This window comes from Pempheris klunzingeri, chromosome 19, assembly GCF_042242105.1.
Source record: "Pempheris klunzingeri isolate RE-2024b chromosome 19, fPemKlu1.hap1, whole genome shotgun sequence".
In the NCBI taxonomy this organism is placed as follows: Eukaryota; Metazoa; Chordata; class Actinopteri; order Acropomatiformes; family Pempheridae; genus Pempheris; species Pempheris klunzingeri.
The window spans coordinates 13,900,054-13,926,318 of NC_092030.1; the positions used below are offsets into that span (position 1 = coordinate 13,900,054).

Consider the following 26,265-nt stretch of genomic DNA (forward strand, 5'->3'; position numbering starts at 1 on the left):
AAAAAAACGCCAATAAGAAATGCAAAGACATGGGATTTGCATTCAAAACAGATACAGCATAACTCTGTAGGCTGTCATTTCTTTTTCTCTTATCTTTTGGTTTCCGATTCAGAGCATTTCTTTGTGCTTCTCAGTTGTACTTTGTATTTCTGAGCCTGATCTTCGTGGTAATTACTAATGGTCTGCTAACCTGCCATTCAGGATCATGCCAGATACCCTGGAGAGTGACCACACAACGCAAATGCTATCACTACTAAAAGTTTAAGGTGAAATTGTTTCATTCAATATTTATGACCTCACTGTTAAGTATGGATGGCTCTATAACAACTCACCAACTACAGTTAAGAGAAAGCTCTAAACATATAGGGTGCCACTGTACTTAAACGTGAGAGAGATGGCGAGATGGCTAGCAAGTTTTGTGTTACACTTAAGATGCTCGGATTACAATATCTTGTCAGGTATTTTTCAGTTGAATAAAAGTAGAGGGGAACCCAATATGTGTTATTCAATTTCTCTTGATTCATGGAGGATGAGCCAAACAGTCACCCACTACAATGCAGAAATCGACTTTAACATTTCTAACATTTTTTTTATTTTTTTGGAGTAACTTCGAATCTTTGTTGCTGAGTGTCTGAAGTGAAATCTCAACAGTGTATGGTATATGCTGCAACCAAGGGAATTTCAGTATGTGAGGTAGCCATTTGAACAGCTTCACTTCTATTGCATTTGAATCAAATTATCTTAAAAGCTATCCCTCTGTTTCTTTTTGTAAGTCCCATCCTTTTAGTTCAAATCACAGCCTGGGGTGACAGAACCATTTTCTTTGAAAAGAAAGGAGCTCTGGGGGACTAAGCAATCATTTATGCCCACCAAATAAAACGTTTTCCCCTTTAAAAAAATATGTTCACTGCGTCTTTGCTCTAATGTTATTAAATTCTTGCACTTGTCTTACAAAAAGGTTGCAGTACAGATGTATAACAAAGCAAACATTCACTGCGCATAATGTAATAATATAATGTACCAAAATGTTAATAATGATTAACTATAGTTACTTTTTTTAATGCTACATTTTATATTTTGCATTCTTTTTCACACTTTACCACATCTTGTAACAAGTGATAATCATATGAGCTGTGTGTTTCATGGATACATTTTTGAGATGTACTTGATGAACTGCTTGTGCTAAAACAAAGATGTCCATAAACAAAGATTGGTTGATTTAGTTTAGTGGAGTCCATCCTTTCTAATCACTACAAGCATAATTGTCTTATTTTCTGACCACTGAATGAGTAGCAACACAGGGTAAATCTTTGCCCTGTTGGTTTAGAAGAGAGATGGCTATCTGTATTCTATTATATATGCACACACACATACATTTTGGGGGTTAATTTTAGTATGCAATGTCAAATGCAATACTATAATAATATACTCTACATAATACTGGATAATAAATAAGGAAAATAAAAAAAAATAGTGTCAACAGAATTTCTACTCACCTCTTCAACAAAATTGTTAGAATTTTTATTAATAATTAATGGCACAATTGTACTTATTGTGGATGTGTGCGGTAAGGGGCACGATGCCTTTTATGAGACTAGAATGCATCGTGCAGAAAAAGCTGTGCTATAACGCGACCCACCCAATATTAAAACTTCAGTGCTGCAATTTCAACAGAGACACTTATCTTAACAGACTGACAATCAATAGATAGTCTTGTTTCTCCTCACTGAAGCCTTCTCTAGGAAGCCTCTTGTCTCCTTGCTCCAAGCAAAAGAACTGATGTTTTTAATGATCCATAAAATACTTACACTTATACTAAAGATTTGATCGGATTTGATTTTATGTCAAGTTGAAAAATATTTTGCAAAGTGGACATACAAGTCATAATGTAACAACAGTTCTGCATTTGCAACCCCCTTCAAGTCATTGCTGCAGCTACGTGACAGATGCTTACATATCCCTCAAATCATCATCGGAGCATATTATATTGTATAAATGTTAAAGACTAAGAGCATTTCTGCTCTGATCCTTGTACCAGCACCCCTTCAAGCCAACAGAGTGCTGCAAGACAAAAGCAGGGTATGATTAAGTGGATAAATAGATGGACAGTACTGCTGGGTCTGTATGATAGGGGAATCAATGCAGAATCTGGTGGTGATGAATTCCACTGCCTTACTGAATGTGAATCCTTAGGCACAAGCATTATTTATTTCACTGCATTCAGCAAACAATAAAATGTGAAGCCACACAAAGAACTGGTCGGCCAAGGAAGAAATCTTTGTTATCAGCAAACCTCAGAGACAGGATAATACTCATGCTGACAATCTTCCATGGAACCGAAGGCTGTAGTTAAGAAAGAGTATTTTGGCAATCCTTTGACCATGCCAGTGTACTAAAATTAGAGGGCTCTTAAGTTTGGGTAAATATTTTTTTTTACAGAGTATGCACTGCATTGTTGTGTGCAAAATATTCATAATGATTTCTATAAAGGGAAATGGTACAAACAAGCCTTGCTCTTCTTATTAAATATAGCCTTTTAATGAGAAATAGATTATTATATGAAACATTCATTTGAAATAAGCTGATATAATGATTTCAACAGAACAGCAAAAAAGTACATAGGCAAGGTATTAGGTGTAAAAATTGTCAGACATATCCATGGATACATGTAAGCAACACTGTGGTAGCATAATGCCATACGAGTAAATGTGCTTGTTTATGGACCTTGCAGTGGCTCAAACTAAATTGCAATGTACAGTATGTTTTGACAATATAAAAACAGTCATAAATTGCAATGATTCTAATTAGATATATAAGAAATGAGTGCCCTGTAATTTGTGCCAGTGTTCTCAAATGGAGGGCTTTTATGAAGTAGTCTTTGTATTCCCTTTCAATGCTGTTATATTTTATAATATTGTTACTGTAGCAGAGCATTGTTACTGTAACAGAGTTAATATTTACAGATATACTGTACAACAGGGGACAAAAATAAAACATCCACCAATACTTCAAGTCATCCTTTGTCTCTGTCTGGTGGTTGATTTCCCCACATGCACAACCCCCCTTAAAGGCGTAGCTCTCAGGAGGAGATGAAAAGTGTGTAATTGATCAACATTTATGGTCTAAAATTCTGAAGCTAATTCAATGTCACTCTTCTGTGTATCATCTATAAGTTTTCTCCAGCTTTAAATGTGTTAAAGGGATAGATAACAGGCACTTAATAATAATAATAATAATAATGATAATAATAATAATGTAGCAATGTCACAATTTCATTTGAATTGTCCAATGTTGAACAAATTCCCTATTTACTGCATCTCTATTGATTAGTGCTTTGTGGCCATCTAAAGCTTGTTACAGTACGCCTGGCGTCAGCATGTCAAAGTCAGCTCTACATCAGTATAAACACATCTTTTAGAGGATACTGTTGGCACGTAAATGTCATGATGGCAATGCTATGAACGCAAACATATTTGCGTGTATGAAATGTTCACTCAAATGTAGCATGCTAATACAGTATTCTCAAAAGTCATAACTGAGCCTGTTAAACTAGTATGACACCAGGGCGCTTTGAGACAGCGATACCCAAGCAGATGCACTGGTCCTGATACAGTACATTTCACTGATATCCACCGTTCCAGATGCTCTCCCTCTCCTCACTGCTGCTGCTGCTGACCTACAGTAGAGGCAGGGACGCCATCCCTGCTCAGTCACTGAAAGCACCTTTATGGATGTTGAGCTATTAACTTGACAAATGTATGCACTGATGAATGTATTGTACTGTGAAATTGGCAAAGAGCTGAGTTTGACAAGCTGAGCCTTTGTTGCTGTCCTGAACTGGCCCACAATTGTGCGCTAACCCATACGTTGGAAATCAGAAAATTATTTTGCGGACAACTGAATCCCCTAAAATTTACTAGATTTGTAATGATACATTACAGTTACTTGTGTGAATCACTAAGTCGCTATTTATGCAGCACCTCTCGAGTGTTGAAAGGGCTTCATTACAAGACTGACAACAGTAAAATAAAATATATCATCACACAAAGCTGGATGATTCCTAAATCATGACAAGAATGCACATAGAGACAGCTGTAAAAGTTGTGATTGTGAATGCAGCAAAATCTGAAGCCGGCAAATCTAAGAATCAGAAACATTTTTTTTTTCCGAGGGCTGCTGCTATTACTTGCTTAAATCACTGTCCCAACTTTATTTTCACAAGATCTGAAATTGGTTGACAAATTCTTAACATGTTCTTCAGTTTCCTTGTTGATCCCACTCACATTTAACTCCCAGCCCTCGATGATTGTTCCTAGATATATAACACACCTCTGTTTAGTCTTATCACAATGTAAAAGAACTAAAACAATTATTCAAAAACACAAGATTAAACCAAACTTATAAGTATATTAGGAGAACGAACATAAAAAATTATAAGAACTGGAAAAATTTTAGTTCTAAAAGCTTGCAAATCAAATTGGTTGGCAGGTTTTACACCAAAATGAATGTTTTTCCAGAGTTTGGGTGCCAAGGCATTGAATATAAAATCTCCTCTTTTTTCATAAATCCAAAGCCATCTTTGGCCAGAACAGCGAGGTTATATGACATGAGTGACCTTGCCTTTGTTTTTGATAAAAAACATGCAGACAATGGACTAACAAACTAACAAAAAAATCAGCAATAGCAATGTTTCAGCATCGGATTACCCAAATTAAGTGTGACAAACAATACATATGTAGTCTTCCATATCCCAGATGATTGAGAGCGTTAAACAAAGTTGCAGCTGTGTTGATGTTTCCAGCAACATGCAAAAAAAAAAGAGGGTAACTTTCAAATCTGGAAAGAAAAACAGAAATGTTTTCATGTGGTCATTAAAAGCTAACAGATTAAACACTGCCAAAAGGTATTTTAAGCTTTAATGTAACCATTTCTTTTTTTTTTCTTTTCTCTTTTTTTTTCCTGTGGCACAACAGAGAAATGGCTTTACAATACAATTCTTATCCAACATAATGTACCTTCTGTTGTCATCTGTCTTTTGCTGTGCTCTTATCTCAAAACTGAGAGAATAAAATAAAGACATACAAATGGAACATTTTTTTCATGTTATGAAGTAAGTACTTTGTGAAACGGGGATGAAGTTTATGTTTTACTGTATGTCTACCTCAGGGAAGTGTATGGCTTTAAGTTGTCTTGCGAATGTGCCTGAATGATGAATGTTTACATTTTGCTCTTGGTGCTGAAAAGCTCCACAAATCAGCAGTCACAACATGTACATTTTGCAAAGCTGTACAAAATAGCATTGATTGTTAAATCTTCAGACCACAATATTGCACTCACGCACCAGGAGGTACTGCCTTGTGAAAAACACAGCTTGAATTTCAAACACGGGAAGAAGCGCTCCAAATGCAAGATTTAGCTTAGACTGGAGTCAATCTCAAATGACACATTCAATTAACGAACAGCAATAAGCATCAAGCCAAAAAAAAAGGTATACACACACTTGCACACGCACGCACATACACACACACTCATTCACATATATATGTATATATAAACAGCTGGCTTTTGTTATTTGACATGACTATCCATTACTGCCCTGCTGTGTGCCTTATGTGTCAGAACAATGACAGAGTGCCTCATAACTCACAAAGAGCGATGCAGATTCGCTGTGGGTTTGAAATGTAATAAAGAGTCTATAAGTAATGTGTTGACTACTTACTCACTAGGGCTATTTAATCCTTACAATGTATAAACATTTTTAATATTAAACTGTCCATTATGTCTGAAATATTTTGCACATTAGCTGAAATAAAAGGATATCTGGTCTGCCCTTGTGTTATATCATTATTCCTTTAAAAATGTTTTTTCTCAGTAAAGAATGGCAGTTTCAGATATAACCTTTGATCCCTCAGAGTAAAAGCAAGGCCTCTTTTTCACCAGTACATAGATTTAATATTTCTTTTTTTTTTTTTTTTTTTCTCACTCTCTTTTAAGTTCTTTTAGGGAATGACAGACATGCTGGGACAAATATGATACAGTCCTTATAGTGGTTCCATTAATCTTCTTTATCTGACTGAAATGCTTTTCGTCACTGCTTTTTTCCCTCTTCTCTTTAAGAATTATGCTTACAAAGTTAATATTACATCAAAAGGCAGAAAAGGTCCAAAAATGAAAAAGAGAAAACAAAATTAAGATTAATATCCCCTCATTGTTCATTTCTTGGGTGTTCATGTTTGCTGTCCTTATGTCAGTGTTGCAATGTTCAGCAGAGTTTAGCAGTCAGGTGATCTGATTGTTTTAGTATCTCTGTGCTGTACATGTCCAAGGCATGATTAACTCGAATCATCTCGCTGTTGTTGAGCTTGAGCCTATGCTTTAGCATACAAGAGAAGAGGTCCAGCTGGGGTTTGCCAGGTGCAGATGGAGGAGCAAGGCGATTAATCCGATCCCTAATGTCCAGTAACAGGAGCATAACAGATGAGGATGAGTAGAACTGAGTTCCTTGTGTATACGACTGGTTAACCTGCTGCACAGCACTACGAAGCAGGTCGGCATTGAAGCGCAGGCTGTAGCCGAACACTTGGATATCAGATATCTTTATGTAGATCTGGCGCTTGTTAGGATCTGCAAGATCCACTGGACCCTGTCCTGTGTCATTGCGAAGACCAGTTGGGATCTTAGCACGGCTACGAAGGTAGATGTGTACCGTCTCAAAGAAGGTTTTCCACCGGTTGCCCAGCAGCAGAGTCCAGTTAAAGCACTGGGAGTTCTGCAGTCGTACCTTTTCCCAGCGTGGGTAACCATGTTCCCCAAAGGGCATACTCCAGCCTTCTGAGTGGCTACCACTGAATGGGTTGACATAAACAAAGAACATGGGGTCAATGCTGCTATTTCGCATCTGGCAGATCTTCATTGATAGACCAATTATCATGTGGAGGTAGTCCATCCTGTTTTTATTACTTTTGAGAGTCAGGGACATGCGCTTACGCCATCGAGGGTCAAAGAAGGTCTCTAGTCGGATCTCATTACTGATGAACGTGGTATGAATGTACAGTCGCGAATCCATTTTCTGTAACAAGTATTTGAGTTCCAGGTCCTGAAAGTCCAGATCAGTTTCAAAGCTGATGAACTGCTCGCTGCGTTCTGAGTCCACGTTCTGGGGCTCACAGCGACCACGGTACAGCTTGTAGCCCTTGTTGCAGGAGCCACATTGTGAGATGTTGGCCAAGCTGCACATGGCACAGCTGTTGTTGCCACCTATGACACATGGAATGGGTCGCTGGCATAGGGTGACACCTGTGTGGCACACGCATGTCCTTTGGCTCTCCAGAAAGGTCCCCCAGAACCCATTCTCATTGCAATAGAGGAAGGACTGAACCCTGTTGAGCCACTGCATCACAGACCTGGAGACATAGGAGAAGAAATATCAGGAAAGAACCATTAACAATAAAATAGAAGGTTTACTAGAAAGTTACACTAGAAATACATATAATACAACTTGTGTAGGCAGTACATTACTGCTGACAATTTTTTCATAGCATGTTTTGTGTATTTTTCTATTTACCTTGCACAGACTTGAAAATCTATCACCATGGACATCATGTTTGGTTTTGTGTTGAATCAGCACTTAATAACTTTGAAAACTCTGCAAAGTATTTGACCTTTTCCATTGCTATACCACTCAATAGTGCAGTAGTATACGATCATTGAATTAACTGGGGTTGATTACTGCACCTATCTCATGTAAGCTTCAAGTCTTAACTACATGGTGATGAATGGACACCAATGAGTAGAAGGTATAAAAACATATATGCATCAAAAATAAATCAATGAACAGCTTTGTTAAAGGGATACTTTGCCAATCTAATACAATTCTGGTAGAACATGAAAATGAACAAAGTCATCTAGCTTGTCCTCCGATGGGTGGCTCGTCCAATATCACCTTTTGAACATTTTCCAGCTCTAGATGTTGTTTGACTGAATAATTGACTTATGAACTTTGTTCGTTTGCATATACTTTCCACATTGTGATTATACAAAGCATCAGCATACAAAGTATCCCTTTAGATGGTTGGTAGCAATGTATACATGAACGCTACCTAGTCAGGGTAGTCAGTGAATAGGATCATTTTCTCCTTCCAAGGGGAGGAGTTGTGTTATTTCCCTTAGGTAGAAGGCATTACTTGCTATTCTTATCTTGTCTCTTCTTTTCCCCTCAGGCATCTTTCCTTGTCATCTTGTCAGTACTGGAACTTCTTTTGTGACTATAGGAGGTGAATTCTGAATTCTGATTTTTAAGACAGGGCTGGTCAAGGTTAGCTTGACATGTTAATGAACTTAAGCATTAACTATGATGGATGACATTACATTCTCAACAGGCCAGAAAGCCCAGAAGCTATACCCCAAATGATCCCAGAATTGATCACCTATATAGGACAATGGGAGCACATTGTTTGATTCCCCTAAATGGCTTCAAATTGTGAATGGAGGGTAAAGTTCCGCTAAATTGCCATGACGCTATATTTTCGTACTCTCTTCAAAATATTCAGGCTTTCAAGGCCAACATTTTAGGAGAAGCAAACATACTCAATATTCCTTCACACAAAATACTACACAAAGTAGAAAAAATAATATCATCACATTCAGTGGTCATTGAATAGCTTGAAATTAAATTCAGTGAAATCTATAAATTGTTGTGCTATTGATTTTAATTACTGCTTGTAATATAAATGTAACTGAAATGAAAATGACCTGTTCATAAACCCTTCAAAAATCCATACTACCACTAATTCTCCCCTGTCCTGAAAGTGTATTGTTTGAATGTTTTGTTTATATGCAATGCATATTTTAGCAGTAGATATAAGAATAAATGTGTGCACAGAAGAAACTGCTGTCTCCTCTTATTCACAATAGAAATTCTGCCACCAAAGTCAACATAGTGTTTCACCTACCTTTCATAAATCAAAGAGATTTTAATTAATGGTAACACCTACAGTAGATGTACTTGGTGTGAAATTAATGGGCTGTATACTGTGACACATCAGATTCTAAATTATACTATTTGAGAGGTTATAAGCTTATACATACAATATATTAAACACATTACTCAATAGAATCATGAGCTTTGAAAGATTTTAGATTGTATAACAGTAAATTGTCTGCATAAAATCAGATTTTGTGTTTTTTTTCTTGAGGGACATTCCATGAACGGAGACTGCAACTAGCTCAATGGCAAGCATTAACAGAAGAAAAGAAAAGGGATAACCCTGTCTGGGGAAACAGCAGATTAGAGTGACTACAACTGATGCCATTAAGCTACTGAAGAATGCTGGTGGGCAGAGAGTAAGTCCATTAAAAGAATGAATTTGGGCGCAAATCCAAATCTTAACCAGGACAAAAAGAAGTGTGCTGTGATTATACATGATGTTATATAATACAGAGTACCATGTTTTCATAAAGCCTGTGTTATTCTGAGACATAACCCACCATGTGGAAGGTTAAACCAGCATCTTCATATCAGTAACCAGTAAGCTCACTTGTGTGTATAATAGTGCTATATATATTATATTATGAGTAGTAGTTATAAGCCATTCCAGGAACTCCTTTCAAAGCTTAAAACTTCCAAGTCCTCAAAAAGAAAGACAGAAAGAAAGAAAATGAAGATTATAACTTCATATAGGAGCATTAATTCATATATTGCGTTCCTTATCTCCTATAGATTAAGTGTAATGTAGATGCAGCCATTCCCTTAATTAAGAATGAATACATTTTGTCAATACTTGCACTAGCAAAATGTATGTTTTGCATGAGTCAGAAGGTTAGTTGCCTCCATGGACAAAAGTAGATTGCATTTAGATGTATTCTCTATATATTAAATCTGGTGGGGCAGAAACTGAATAGGGCTTATCTAAATTTAATTCTTTTTTCCATGAGCTTTGTTTTTTATGTTTCTTTCTAAGCGTTGTATTGGACAGTCTCTCTGAATATATGCTTTGAGTGCAATTGTTGATTGTAGATTTGTATGGTCAATATGGCTTTTAATCTACTCAGCAAGTATTTCATCTGATAGAAAGTTCCATGCCTTGGTTATATTATTGTTGTTTTTGTTTGGCATGATATTTGTCTGCAACTAAACAGCATGAGACAGAGTCTGAAAGCTTCTGACTCACACCAAACACGTGAGAGTTGGTAACCCTTAAATAAAAACAATCTGCAGATTTTGTTTTTGGCTTCTGTTTCCTGACCTGTGTGTTTGTCATTTATTTTCTTCTACTCTTGCCATGAATTCATGTGGTCTGTTTCAATGCTGCAAACCAATTGATCAAGTCACTCACTGTTTTCCCCGTTTGTTTCTTCCATTGCAGACTTGCGTATGTGCTATTTCTGATGTTTGTTGTCTGATGTGCACTAGTGTGCTGATGTGTGCTTTGCACTTCCAGAGAGATGAAATGTCTTAATCTCCTGATGCAGGCACTGTATTTGTGTTTTTTTTATGACTTTCCATTGCTTCTCTGAAATATTGCAGTTTCGCCCGGAGTGTCTTCAGAGACATGGGTGTATCATGTTAGCTTCCTCAAGCTTGTGTTTGCCGTCCATTCATGAATATCAAAGTAACTACCCTGTAGAGATGTGCCAGCAAACCAGTTCTACTATGATGCGGTGAAACACTGATGGTAACACCGCCAACAAATTGTGTTGCTGTCAATGTAGTCATTATCACTATTTTTAGAGGGCACTGTGAACACAACACAACGCTCCTTACCGTCTTTTGCAGTTTTATTTTGATTATCTCCACAGGGGGTGGAGCAGTCAGAGCACAGCCAACTAACCAGGCTACAAGTCTGTCTGGCTTTGAGCTCTGGCTACTCTGGCTATTACTGGCTTTGTTAAGCTTATCAACCTACTGAAACACAGCGAGGTACTGAGTTGTAACACATTCAGTGAGAGAGCAAGCACACATTTGACGTAACTGACACAAAGGAAGTATGCCACCTCAAGATTGTACATTATGACCTTCCTCACAGGTGACCTTAATTTATACCTATGTTGGCAAAAGTTTTATATTTAAGCTTTTTTCTATACCTCAGCTCTAATTGTATTTCAGGAGACATTCGCCATTGTCATTATCATACCATTTACTGTGATTATTTAGCCTAGTCCTATTCTAGACATGCCATTAAAATTTGATAATGGCACATCCCTAATACTTGGGAACTTAACCATGTGTGTATTGTGAAGAAAAAGTTGAAGCTGCTGGGGCTTGAAAACTAACACGTGTGTATTTATATGGCTAATTGGGTTTTTACATCAAATTTTCAATTTACAAATATTACCAATGAGTTTTTGGCCATCCATTAACATAAATGTAATTACTGGACATCAAATAATTCAGGGAACACTTTTCAAACACAATTTTTTTCTTTGTTTGAAAGATGGAAATGATATACAAAGGAGATTGGTTTCACAGGTGCTTCAAGTATAAAACTATTCCCATTATTTTTTTATTGGCTATTCATTATTGTATTGGACGTAGGCACAGTCATAATGATCCCTCTTTTGAATTTATTTGCAATAACTGTTGAGATATCCAGTCTGAAATACTGAACTAAAATGTGTTCTATCATATAACTGCCTCCTTCAATAATCTATTTGAGTGTGTCATGCAGCTAGTTTTATTTTTGCTTTATTCAATTTCCTCTAAAACAATGGTTTTGCTTAGATTTGCCATAGGAAATTAAATGAAAATATTGGAATGAATGCTGCTTGTTGCCATCAATTTGAGCACGCTTTGTATTTGTTATGGGGCATCAAACAGCCCTGGTATTCAGATGACATACATCATTGCTCCCTCCAAGGAAAACAAAAAAGAGAGAAAGAGATCATCAGGACAGGAGAATGCAATCTGTCCCTGATCAAAGAAAATAGAAAATAAGAGAGCAACAGATGGGGCTCTCAAATTAAAGAAGTTGCATTAATGATAGTGAGTATATGTAGCCAAAGGTTACAGTGGGAATTTTAGTTATTAAATACTTTAATGCATTCGCTCTGATCCATAGAGATAGGCTAATCTGTATTATTATATAGCACTATGAATTAAATAGTAGACCACCATTGGTTTCGACCGCGCAGCAAGTGGGTGCACCCTCAGCTAGGAATGGCTCAAGCACAAATCTGTGCCATTGCAGCTAAATAGATAACTCACAGAGTTTATCATGCTAGCTGATCTAGCTCTCTCCCCAACTGCTGCTGATGCTGACTGTAACTGTGATTATGACTATAGCTATATAGATTACAGAGCTCTGACTGTTTTTGTGACCGCGATAATGGCTGTAACCATGTCTGTGCCCCTTTTTTATGGTCATGGCTGTGACACATTAGATCTTAATGGATGTAAAACTATTGCAGGTGTTGTGTGTGTGCAGTGATCTGACCTGGTTATGCTGACTCAGCATTGTATTGAAACTACTGTAGTCTTGAACGTCTGTGGGGTACAGTATAACACTTTGACATATCGGGCATAATCACAGTGGGCTGAAGTCCTGTGTGGCTTAACAATGGTTTCTTGACTAATGTTAACAAGAGCTAGTAAACAGCAATCACAGTAAAGCTGACATTGCCATATCCATAGCACCAGAGATTCAACCACAAGTACAGCAGTAGCTACAGCTGTGCACACAGCCAGTGGTTGTATATTGTCAGGGCTCTGCCTTTTGAAAGAAGTAATAAGCAATAAGTGCATAATGGTCCTTTAGTATCTGCAGAGTGTTTCCCTAAACTGCCAGTGTGTTATGACTAGACAATAACTGTCCCTATGGGTCAGGTAGAATGCAAAAAATATTGTGAAGGAACACAAAAAGCTATTGAAAGGGAGTGCAAAGGTAGTTCCAAAAAAATTACCACTATGACCATTCAGCAGCTCCTTAGGAAGCAATATCACTTAATGATTTCATGTGACAGGGTGTCTATAGTGTAAAACTAAAGACAACAATTTGGACAAGGTGTGTTTAAGCAAAAACTGCCATGTCAAAATCAATAGAAATTAAGGCAAAGTAATTCATCACATGTAGGGTACATATTTGTAATATATGCTTTGACTTTGAACATGAATAATTAAGCCAATGCATAGCCTGGATGTAAATGATTTGGCTGGGAGTGATGCTACTTCATATCTGTCACTATTAATCATTTATACCAAAGACAAACTGCTATGTTCATTCTATTTGAAGCAAGCTGCTATACTCATTACAGGAAATGCAATATCAAAGCCAATATAGTTCAGCTATAAAGTTTCCACACAGTTATTGCACTGAGTGTTCACAACAGGAATTTACAATGCTTGTAATGGATGGATGCCTTGTAGATGAGTAAATCTAGAAAAATCACAAGGTGGGGATATGCGCTTGTAATGATGGCCAGCCAACAATGCATCTGATGCCTGCCTTTCATTAGCTGATGCAAATGTATATATTTGCTGACCTTTTGTAAAATGCAATGCATAGAAGGCAATATGATTTAAAACATAAAATGTTTTTTGGATAACTTTGGATAACATACGTTTACATCATGATAATTACAATTGGTAATAAGTAACTTCCCCTTGCCCAATTTTGCATTCATAATTTAATCAAACTAAAAGCATACTCAGATTGGCATAATGTGGACGCTCAAGGGCTGCATGTAAGAATTAGTGATTAAATGTAACTAAAGAAGGAGGAGCTGGCTCATTGAAAATGCATCACTCTGCTGTGCTGTAGTGTCAGTCAATATATTATCACTGAATGCATAGTCAAGTTTCTCTGTTTTTAACTTGGCCATGAATATAATGGCCATTTACTCATACTACCAATTATGTCTGAACTAACAGTGTGTGCATGATAATCACGGTTCATTAAGCAAATACATTATACACAAAAATAAAGATTTACTTGTGAGTCCAAGCTCACCTCTGTGACTGAACCACCTTTACTAACGAGGTTGCCCGGGCAACAAAGCATCACAAAAGCTTTTAGTTAGCTTTTTCTCTTTTTTTTTTCTAATTTTTTGCAAAACCACTGTGTCAGCCACCTGCAGTGCTATGGTGCAGCCACAATGTCCGTGATCCAAATACTTTTCTTTTTAGTGTTATTAAACGTTGTGGATGTCACCTCTCAGTAACTGGTGGTTTACTATAATAGTACTGAGCCACTGGTGACTTGATAGACTTCCCTGTCAGACCCATGTATTCCTCCCTCCTCCCCTAACAGCTGCACTGCACTATGACCAAGTTCTCAAGGAAACTCTGAAGATAGCATGATTCTATCAATATTCTGAATGGTACCGAAAGAGATATCTAAGATATAAAGGTTATTATGCAAGGAAGATAGTGTAGCCCCCTGAGGAGCCACTCTGTTCCCCACTTGTTGATCTGACGCAGAATTGTGTAGTGTCAAAAACTGTTGTGTCAGTGGGGTAATCCATCCACTCAGGCTTCTACATTCTCCAGGTAGACGAACCTGGAAGGTATTAAATCCACTGGCGTAGTCAATGAACATGACTCTTACTGTGCCTCTCCAAGTGGGAGCATGCATAGAGTGGCAGGTGGATGACAGCACCATCCTCCCCATTGTGGGCCTGATGTATGAACTGGAGGGGATCTAAACAGCCTCTCATAAGGGATCTGGCCTGCTGTCATTTAGAACCCTGGTGTGCCCATTCCTGGCCACTGGGGCCAGCCACAGTGTTTTTCACATCATCATCAGCACCTTCTGCAGTCTCACTGACAGGCTGGAGATGTGCTGGAAGGCCTCCCTAAGGTGGCTGGCACACACCTTGAAAACATGCTGATGCTTTATGGGCCCTCAGATTTGCCTCAATTCCCTCATCTGATAAGCTGTAATAGGCTGCCCAGAGGAGAGGTGAGGGTCGGAGTTCATTTTGGTTTTGGGGGTACTTTTCTTGAATCAGGGAAGTGACAGGTAAATTTTAGGACTGACTATACTTGTGTACAGGGCAAACTCATAGATATGTGATAAAAACAGCATTTGGACAAAATAACTCTTAGAATATAGTCCAGTAAAATGACTTTTCAGTAGGTATCAACATGAGACAAAATAGGGAATTGACAAAACTTTGGATTTGAATAAACAAAAAGATTGACTAATATAAAAACTCAACACTCTAGTATGGTTAAGAATCCCTGTGTGAGCTTTAGACCACTTATGCTCCATTCACGCATGTATGCAAAGCGCACACAGAGGTGATGAAAACAAACAAGTCCTCCATCTGATGCAAAGCTGCCTCACACAGGCAAGCAAATAAACACACTGCTCTTACTTCCAGTGCCATCAGGCACCCTTGATACGTACTCCATGGATGAGGAAGCGCACACTGCGGCACTTTGATAACACTTCAGAACAAACCTTCGCCAACTCTCACACACAACTGTGGGTGTGCTCTGTTTCTGTCAGTGACAGTTGACAACTGCTCATTTTCAGGCCACTTAAATGAATATTTTACAGATTCTGTTTCCATTTATATGGTGACATCCCCCACACAGAACAGTTATAGGGGTGTTTCATGTGGCAGCCAACAACTTTGCATATTTTGCAGTGTTTTCTGATATTTGCTAGAGCGAATGGGGAAATTCCTGGCGTTTCAGGCAGTGCTGACACCACGGCACATCTATAGCAAGGCTCTTAAGCTGCAACTGCAGTAGGTGGTGACAGATGTGTGCAATGACCTATCAAGAAAACTCCCACAGCTACATTTTCTTTTCAGACTGCAATGTGAAATACAAGAGTGAGCAAGAGTGCTTTGGGCATGTGCAAGCCTCAGCACTAAGTTGACTTGATGGACAGAAACAACAGAACCATAAGTTGAAATATATAATGGATGACATCCTTACTGAGCATGCTTCAAGAAGACACAATCAAAATAAAACCCCTACATCACCTCAAAAGAGAAATATCTCTGAAAGATGTAACTCCTCTGCGGGATACATTTTCATATCTGCTTTTCTTTACTTGGAAAAGCAAATATCCAAAAATATCAATGCCAAAAACAGCAACTTTGCTTCGTGTTTCTGAATGAATCCACAACAAATTTTATTTGAAGGTTGTATTTCTACCCACCTCTCCCTAGGCATTTGGTGGTTGGGGTTGTGGTGACAACGGATGCTGAGGCCAAAGAGCTTGCGGGCGGTGCGCTGGATCTTGAGCCGCTGGATCTCCAGGGAACTCTGAAGGAGCCTATAGCGGGACTGAAGGTCCCAGTCGCTGCCCCACAGGAGATGCACACTGCTGATGGGCAGGAAGTGAGTGGAGGGCAGCCTCTTCAGGAAGGACTTAAACTCATCTGAGTGACAGAGAGGGATAGAGTGATAGAGCAGATTGAACAGCAGAGAGATGAGGGGCGGAGAGAGGATGTTTGGATGTGACAGAAAAGGTGAAAAAGTGGAAGACGAAAACAAGTGTGGAATTATTTCACTGCGCTGAATGATTGGACAGTCCAGAGGTAGAGGGAAGGAAAAGCGGTGACAGAGTAAAATGTAGTGACAGCTGCAAACATGTAGCTTGTTGAGTCTGTTCAGTAATATAGAATTTTAGTATATCTGAAATTTGTCCATCTAAAACTACCATTTATTGTAAGAAAGCAACGTAACAGCACTAATCTATTCTAAATGTGGTATTACAACAAACAATATTGTAGCTAAGGCATTTCAACAGAGCAAAACACAAAATAAAACTTCCTTTCACTCATTCGTACTTTTCATATTTTAGCATTAATGTGTGTTATTACCTTATTATCTAACTGACTGCTATTTTAATCTGATGGGTAAGTGATGAACTGTTACTGTATGCATAAGCGAAAGTAAAATCAACTGATAATTTGGTATTGTTGTCTAGAAGTTTCCAAGTTTTTTTGCATGTAGAAGAACATTGTGTTTTGTAAAATATTGACCTACACTGCAAAAGGACCATTCAGAGGCGACTTGTGTTTTTTAAAATAAACTTACACAAGAATGCTAGTTTCATATTTTCAAATGTGGTGAAGGGCAATAAGCACCCAAAAGTCTGACTCATCATATTTGCCTTAATATGTGTTTAGACGTCTTTGATTTACTGTTTTAGATTTCCTCCGCTGTGAGCGCTTACACAGATTGAAACCCTCAGTGCAGCAACCAACCTCTTACTCTGTGCTCCCACACACTTACTGACAAATTTGTTCCCATCAATGGTGATGATTATCCTTATGTTCCTCTAGCTGCCTCTGATAATTCTTGCTTGTCTCCCAGACAACCCCTGAGCCCAGCTCTCTGACCCTTGTTCTCAACAATGGACCAGAGGATGTTACTAAAACTCCATCAGCAAATACACAAGGAAGAGGAATCTTTTATCAGGCATGCTAATTAAGAACACACTGAGTCAATAGACTGAGAGTAGCTCATTATTATCTCTGAGGATAAACTTAAGCACATCATTATAAATACTGGAGTGAAAAAATTAATGCCTAAAATGTCACCCTATTGTATATCAGCAGTCACAAAGATCACCAGCTCAGGGTACACATTTAATTTTTATATTGTCATAGTTAAAATGATGCAAGCTAAACACAACCTAATACGTCAAATGTATAAAACATCGCTAAACAACAATAGGAAATGATAACATAGAGATAACGCTGAGAACACAAAGACTCTTCACGCTCAACTCAAAAACTTAAAGCTTATAAGAACACACCTCTACATTCAAAACATGCAAAGACCTGCACGGTAAGCCAGCACCCTCCTACAGACCTCTCCAAGACAGTTTAACAAGCATTAACCACAGAGTTGAGAGCTCTTTCACAGCAACACCCGAGAAATGTCAGAATTTCCTCCACCCTCATCCCAGGCATGTCAAACCTCCCTTCCCCGTGTTCTTCAAAGGGGCCAGATTCCTTCTCCTCCCCTGTTTTGAACTTGCCACATTCCTCCACCCAGTTTTCAGAGATGTCAGGTACCTCCCTCACCCTTTTCCTAGAAAAGCAGGCTCCAGCAGCTAATATCCAGAGTTGTCTGAATCCCTCACCAAAAAATAGATAAATCATCCATCCAAATCATTCCCTTATGCCAATTCAACAGTTGCCAAGTCCCTTCACAAAAGCCACCAATGATCCCTTCACTGATTCAGCTTCCAAATAGTTCACATAGTCCCTCAAAATGACTTTTATCTCAAGTCACCCTACATCTAATCTACGGATTACAGCTCTCACAATGAAACCCCACTTTACCTACTGTTGCCACTTTACCTTGTGTTCTGTCCTAGACAGATAATCACAAATATCTGATTATATATAATGTTTCCTAACCTTAAGTTATCACTGAGATTTCTGTTGTAGTTGTACCGAGCAAAGCGCTGCATTTAGAAATGCATTCAGCATCTACAGAAGTTGAGAAGCAAGCAAGCACATCTGCTAAACTAACCAGCACACTCGAAAATGTGAAATGTGTTCCAAACATTTATGAAATCAATGTGACATCTGAACTTGGAGCTTTTTTCTACAGGATCCGTCAATAGCGGTCAATAGCACACAGTGGGAGAACATGCTGTAAATGTAGAACACCTAGCTGTCATGGTGATGTTTTACCCAGACGCACAATGCAAACATTATCTGTAGTTAGACGGTGATGTCAGTTGTGACTAATCAAATCACTTCTTTTCTTTCCTTTTAAAAGGAAACTGACAAGGCCAAAAAAAGTTTCTCCCAATCTCTACCAACATAAAAAATAATGCTCATTTACTATTTTCCCCAATCAAATGTTGTGGTTACATATATTACACAGTCTCACTAAAATATAATATTAGATTATACATCATTAGATTTTGAAACTTTTTTGAAACACGTCTTCACAGACGTACTGCACTTAGGGACCTCCATGACTCACTTTACTCTATGGTACATAAATATATTTATCTGTTGCTGGCAGGTTTTATTGGGACATTTTTATATCATATCAATAATAGATAAACATGGTGCCTTGCCATGCAACAACTGGGCACTAGCTGCACTTTTCCCCCCACTGCGTCCAGTACTTTACTGCTGCACCTTGCGTCTGAATTTCCAACCAATGTTCACCATTGGCTGGAGACAGGAAGTGAGCCCTCATCTTTGGTGTTGGAGGAAAAAAGTTGCATTGTCTGCCCATCCACACGCCTAGGCCTATAACGGTTTCCTTACTTTATGCAGTGAACATAAGACTTGATAATTAAGTTTAAAATAATCTCAGAGCAAAAAGAAAATTATGAGATTATGACATTATTATTACTACCTGAGCTCTGCAAATGTGGCCATTAATAATAGGCAATTTAAAATTGCAATAGCTAAAGTTGTTCCGTATAAAATCTAACAAAAAAAAAACCTGTACAGTTTTATCTTCAATTCACAATTACACGACAGACTGTATACTGTTTTCATAATAGTAAATACAATTTTCCATCTTACCAGAGTTCTCAAAGTCTTTATAGGAGGATGTCCATGACTCAGACATCCCCAGCAGGGTGTTCTCCATTATCTGGATGTCGGTGATGGGACAGTTGCATTGGGGATACTCCTCAGCACACTGACAGATGCACTGGTTGTCACGGCACACATACTCCCCCTCTCCATTGCACATAATGTAGCTCAGAGCTGACTGGACAAATTTCTCCTGCAGGTATTCTGGGAAAATAACCTGAAGACCTGAAGCAGAGATAAATGAGATGTTTTAGTGTTTGTCTCAAAAAAAAATCTGTATTATCTACTATGATATAAAGCACAATTCAAGGAAAAAAAAAATGCATTCCAAATCTGTATTCAATTTTCTTCATGTTGGAAATAAGTGAAGCAGTTGGACACAAAAGAAATCTGAAATGTGCAGCCTTTGTGTTGTTTACATCCTAAATGTCCCAAACAATAACAATCTTCTTCTTTTTAACAAGGTTTTTTTTTCTCATTATTTCATAATTAGAATAAGAAATGAATCACATGGTAAACACATACAGTATGTGAGAAAAAAAGGGACGGGAATGGGGAAAAGCGGCTATGAAATGGTTGCCTGCCCTTCCAAGATTGCTTAACGTTATGAGCGCTCATTTATTTTTCTAAGGGATTTGCTTCAAAGCTCGACTACGTTCAGCTTGTGCTGCAAGTCCGACGGTGGGTCACTCATGATTTGACAATATATAACTGTGGTTGGTGCCTGCTGTCTCTCGCTGTTTTGGTTTATTGAGCTCAGAGTTTGTTTCCTCTACGTTTTCTAGGGTGCCTCATGTTCTTTGCTGTGTGAGTGTTACTGTTTGTATTTGCTTGTGGTTTACATATCCGACATTGCAGCATTCTGCTAATTATACATTGATGGCAGTAGTTGAATTTGTAACCTAAAGGCCAATTTGGGTGTGAAGCTGTGAATAGCTCTTCACTTTCACCACTGACAAGGTATTTATAATTTTTAGAATCCGAGCCAATCCATATCTCACCCTGGGGATCTCATAGAATTGAAGCTTGGACAGCTAACTGTAAAGCCTTTCTCTTCAGTCCAGGCCAAGGGAAAATAAATCCCTAGCTCTACAAGCCACTGGATTGGAAAAGAACTAAATAGAATATTTTCCGTCTTGTATGAAACAGCGTCTTGGTAAGGCAATATTTTCGTAATAGGTTTTACTTGAGCACAAACAGTGCTTCAGCAGAAAATATGCAACCAGGAACCAGAACATAACATGTTATTGAATGATGAATGATTGCATTATTTTTTTCCGCTCACGTATTATTTTCACCTTTGGGTGAAAATAGGAATCCATTTATGCAAAATCCACATAATGCAGCTGAAATGAAAGGGAAAGCAAGCATATAATTTCATACTGTACACATGAATCATTTTCAGGGTGTTGTCATAGAGTGAAATGGTATCTCTTATCATGCATATGCATGTTGTAATTAACGCTCCTTATTTCTAAACTTTGGGTCATTTAGAATTAAATGAGGGTTTTAATGTATGAAACATAGTACAACTTCAGAATCCGTCATCATGGAGACAGCCTTGAAAGAGAAGCAACACATACTGTTAGTTCATTCATACAGCAATGTTTGTTTGTCAGTTTCATATATCAGCAATTGATGCTAATAGTTGAGGTCATATTTCTATATAATCCTGATCTCAGTTTAAATGCAAGGTTATCACAAAGCAGCATTTTACCACAGCATTCATTCAGGCTAATAACTAATAAATTATTCTCCTGCTCTCTACTAAATCACCCATACTTGTAATGTGTAACTCTTTTTGGATATCAGTCGGTTCCTTTCTCCTCCACACCTCATCAGAACCGCTGCCCATCAGTGATGAAGGGAACAGAAGGAGGGGAGGGATGGAGGGGTTAAAGGGGATGGATGGATCATGTCTGACCACAAAAGAGTTGGGTTGCACGGGGCTTTTTCTCCATCAGGCCTGTCTGCGGCCCCTGGATCCAATATTCATTTAGCTTGATGTATTCCTGGGCTTGAAACTTTAATGTGATTTGTGGGAGAATCCAGATGGCAAGTTCACGGATCAACGCTGCTCACTGACAGTGCTGGTGCCAGCGGCCGGGTGCACAATAACACCGAGTGCCTCAGCCCTCTCTCTTTCCCTCTTCTGTCTAAGCATACCTCATAGCATACCCCGAAACTTTTCCATCTCACACACACACACACACACATATAGACTGAGAGATATACACATTTTCTTTTTCTGATATCAATATGTTGGTAGCAGGAGATTGCAGAAGAAACCATTCAGGATGCTGACATTCAGCTCAACACTATCGGTCTTGCGATCTCTTGTTTTCCACTCGCCTTCTCCTCTTCAATGTTTCTGTCCCTTCTCCGTCCATGCCTCTGTCTCTCTACCTCTTACTCGGTCTCTGTATACATCTCCTCTGTCTTACTTCATTACACTCACTCCTACTCCTGCAACACTCATGCGCACGCCCCTTGACTCGTCCCCCATCATCCTTTGGCTCTCGTTTACTCCATCAATCACTCTCCTCATTCCTGTTTCTTCACCTCTCCTGCTCTCCACTACATTCTCCCACCGAGCACGTACTCAAGTATTGGAAATTTGATGTCTTGTCCTCCCACTCCAGTCTCGAAATGATGTCATGCAATAAAAGTAAATCCATCAACATTTGTTAGTGCAGTGGGGAATGAGTGAGAGAACTGGAGCCCTCGGGCCAAAAATGAAATGAGAAACTAATCAGAGTAAAGACATTTATCTTTGTGACTTTCCGAGCTTTGCTGTGTTAACGCAGTAACATGTGGAAATATTGAGAATGATTAGGCTATAAAGCTACAGTTTATACCACTCTGAAGCAGGTATTTGTTGAGGAAAACACTAGATACTGGAGTAGGGAGTTACACTTACCATCGTTACAGAGCTGCCGATAAAATGAATAGGTGCATATTGGAATTTCCGTGCAGCCATTTGATAACCTCCAACTTCATGCTCTGTCAGTGCACATAATTCCCTGCAACCCCTATGCCTGGCTTGCTCTAAATAAATAGCGCCTCAAAATGGCAGTTAATCTCATTGCATACATCAGAGGCTGATATATTTCCTTCACGTACCTTGGAGGATATAGGCCTTCAAACATTCCATGAATGCTAAAAATGGAGACTCTGCAACTGTGACTTTGCCATTTCATTATGTCTCTTTCTAGTGTGCTCTATTTTTACATGGTGATAGATGGGGAGTGTAGGCCGCAACTGAGGCTTGTAACTGCCTTGGCAAGCAGTTGCCTGCTTATTGCAATGCCACGCTCTGCCTCATAAGTTACAGTTTCATTAAAGATTAATTGACCATTGTGTGGCCGCAATTTCACAAAATAATCATTACTTAATCCACTGGTGCAATAAAGTGCATTACTTCAATGGGGGCATTAAATTACCATTTGAGGTTATCGTTGCAGCCATGATACAAAACCAAAGACCTCTGAACTGGAAGATTGCCTGTTTCTCTTCAGTCCAGGCATGCCCAGTCTGCCCCACCGATCCCTAGATACTTAAAACAGAGGGGGCATATAGTTTTAAGATTTGCTGCGTTGACCCATTTCACATGTGAGCTCCTCCTCTACAACTGTAAAGTAAAGGTGCAGCTAAAGTAGCTATTTATCCACTTTTCCTTTCTTCACATAAAGCACTTTGGGTCTCTGACAGCGTGTGTGTGAGTGTGTTGTGCCTGACAGAGGATAACATGTTCCACTGGAGCTATTCTCAGCTTTCAGAATATGTTAGCATTTTTTAAAGTTCTGAATGAGCTGTACTTAGCATTCAAATGGATAATGTGTTGCTGTGTCTGCGCTGAGTAGATTATCGTAGATTATCATAAGTGTTGTCAGCACATTCAAAGGCAGCAGCCTGTGTTATCAAACAGGGCAATCGACTCAAAATTTTGTAGTACAATCTCATTTAAGTATTTGTGTGTGTCGATAATTGTTGGGGACAATTTCATCAGTGTTTCCATCTCAAAATATCCTTTTATGTCAAAATGTGCAGCACAAAGAATGCTTGTTTTGTTTTTTTTGCACATATTTAAAACTGCAAAACAACAGAGAAGTGGCAAATCCATTTGCCTAGAACGCATTAACATACAAGGGCTTGCATTTGTGAATGATATTCAAACCATTCTATCTGTGTAGAACAGAAAGATTTGCGGAACACAATGTGTTTCACACAATATCTTGAAGAAACCCACTTAATCATATTGTTAACACAAAAAGCAAGCATGGATGCAGGTGCAGCGATCACTGTAAAAGCATACATAACATGTAAAAATGGCGTTGGCATTCAGGGCTTGCTGATCCTGTCTCCTAAAAAAAGGGAATTGCTGAAATTGCATGTTGAAGCAGATGCCGGATTGAGGAGGGCAGGCAGTCTAGAGAGGTAGATGAGTTCTCCATGGTGTTATTGCCAGTTGTGCTGCACACTAGACACAGACACGCAAGTTGAGTCAGAGGAAGAGTAAGTCATTGATTACTTTTCTTCTCCTTTTTCCTGCGTGCAGGATCACAGTAGGACTTTAAAACGCCCTCAATGTGTTAGTCTATGCAAACGGAATGTAATATTTTCCTACTGAATTAGCAAAATACTCCCAGAAACAAACATTAGTTGTTTCAAAATATGTGATGCGGTTGCTGTTGGCTGCTTGCACACTTCACTTGCACTGTTCAAGCTGTTCTGTCATGTGCTGCCATGTGTCCCTGCACAGCAGTAGCAGTAGGGCCTCGGCTGGTGAGATATTGTACAAGTGTCACACATTCATGTGCATGCACACACACAGACGCACACGGACTCATGTGCGAGCACACACACACACCCTTTGCAGGCTCTTGCAGAAATCACATGTTTTACAAGAACCCTGGAGAGGGGGAGGAGAGACGTATGACAAGCTCTGACATTTCCATTTCAGCTATAAAAGATACAACTGCCCTCAAAGTGTCAAGATGTACCGTGTACACGTCTCAGATCAAACCCTGTGATTTATCACAGAAATTACATCAAACATAACTAAATACAGAACTAATGATAATCTATATGTATTGCTCAAAATGAACAATCTGCTCATTGTAGTTAACCCTACACTGAGAGCCAAAACACACCAGATTGATCTTTGGTGGTTTGCCTATTTTGCTGTTAAAATATTCAGCCTTTCAAGAGGTGTGGCAACATGTTAATTATCAGTATAAGAATGTGTGTATCATCTTACTGGCAGCTTCTCAAAATCTAAAAACATTATAATCCATACAGTTTCAGTTCTAATACCTTTTCAACTGCAATGTAACACCTTTCTACCTATGCCGTTACACCCTTGTTTTGCAAGCACACATTACAGTACAATCCACAGTGTGTGCAGTACCCTACACAAACTGTAAAAACAGTTTAACACTGCAAGGGCCCGTCTAAATACAAACGAAGAAGAAGGTAAAGAAACCTCCAATCAATTGATGAAATTCAGTCTGTCAGAGAGAGAAAAAAGACTGAGTGGAAACCATGGCAGCCTGCAGCTGGTAGGGGTGAGTGAGGGGAAAAGGAGATTTATGGTCATGCTGGCCCAAATGGAAACTCACTCTTGATTGACCACTTCCAATTGAAAGCTGACCTCCAGGTCAACATGGAAAGATTTCATCAAGTGCTGGGTTTTCAGCATGTTAGAGAAAAGTGAAAAAATGTGTGCAGCCATCCATCTTGATGGAAATGATCCTGTTTTATCAGTTCTCTGGGCAAAAGGACCCATATTTTCATAGAGGAAACAGTTGCCTCGGCCCTAATGCATGGCCCTGTCCAAGAGGTGGTTCATAACCTCAGGCCAATACTGTGAGAATCAATAAAATACAGCCCATGTTACCCCATGAGTTTTAGTCAAAATAATACTTTTAACTGTTCTGTAGAGTGTCCAGGTTTCAGAAACGCCACATCATTCTTCTCTCATTCATCTCTATGTATTGAGAAAGATGCAGAGCAAGAGAGAACGCAGCTGAGTCAGAGAGAAGATGATGAAAATGCCCCTTTGTAGCCTACTGTTGTGTGCACCCAACATTTGCTCTGCATGTTCTGCAGCATTATTCACTGCTAACCAAAGCCATTGTGTTTACTGATATACTTTAGTCTCCAAATCAATTTTTCAACAAGTCTGTCATCAAAAACAGCTTAATTGATTTGTATGTTTGTTTGTCTTCCACATAATGTTTGCAGTGTTTTCACTTGAAAAGAAGGACAGGCATCGAGCGACAGAGCAATGAGTATCTAATTCATCACTCTCCGCACGACTTCCCTACAGGGCCAGTTTAATTTATTTTCACTTCACCACTTTGAAAACTGTTGGCTCAGGCTATTCTAACATATTCATAAATCTTCCAAGATAGGCTCATGGCTCTTCCAAGATAGGCTGTTGAGGAAACTGGAAACAGAGAAAAGAGAGAAAGCATGCGGTGGCGACTAAAAGAAGCAAATTAGTTTGCTTTTGTTTTGGTGCTAATTTATGACAGCCATATTGGAGGTGATTGGGTCCTTGCAAGGTAATGGCTTGTGGAGGTTCCAGGGCCTTTTATCTTTCTTTGGCCCAGTTAATATATGCAACCAATATGCTATTTTCAACCCCACTATGTGTTTTCTCTATTTGTGTTGGATATCAAATTACACCTACGGTATTCAAATCCCCTGCCCAATATGCTGAAAGTCCCTGCTGTTTTGCTATTAAAAAGACCATCAATTCAAGAATGATAATCAATGACAAATGCT

At 38.8% G+C, this 26,265-nt stretch overlaps 1 protein-coding gene across 1 annotated transcript in view; it reads right to left on the reverse strand.

Moving 5' to 3' along the window:
* Positions 1 to 6,262: 6,262 nt before the first annotated feature.
* Positions 6,263 to 26,265, reverse strand: part of brinp1 (bone morphogenetic protein/retinoic acid inducible neural-specific 1) — a 79,705-nt gene continuing 59,702 nt past the window's right edge. The window contains exons 5-7 of the mRNA XM_070850241.1: positions 19,462 to 19,698; positions 16,110 to 16,332; positions 6,263 to 7,403 (exon numbers count right to left, since the gene is read on the reverse strand). Of these exons, the coding sequence (XP_070706342.1) occupies positions 6,263 to 7,403; positions 16,110 to 16,332; positions 19,462 to 19,698 (1,601 nt within the window). The remainder of the gene's footprint in view (positions 7,404 to 16,109; positions 16,333 to 19,461; positions 19,699 to 26,265) is intronic.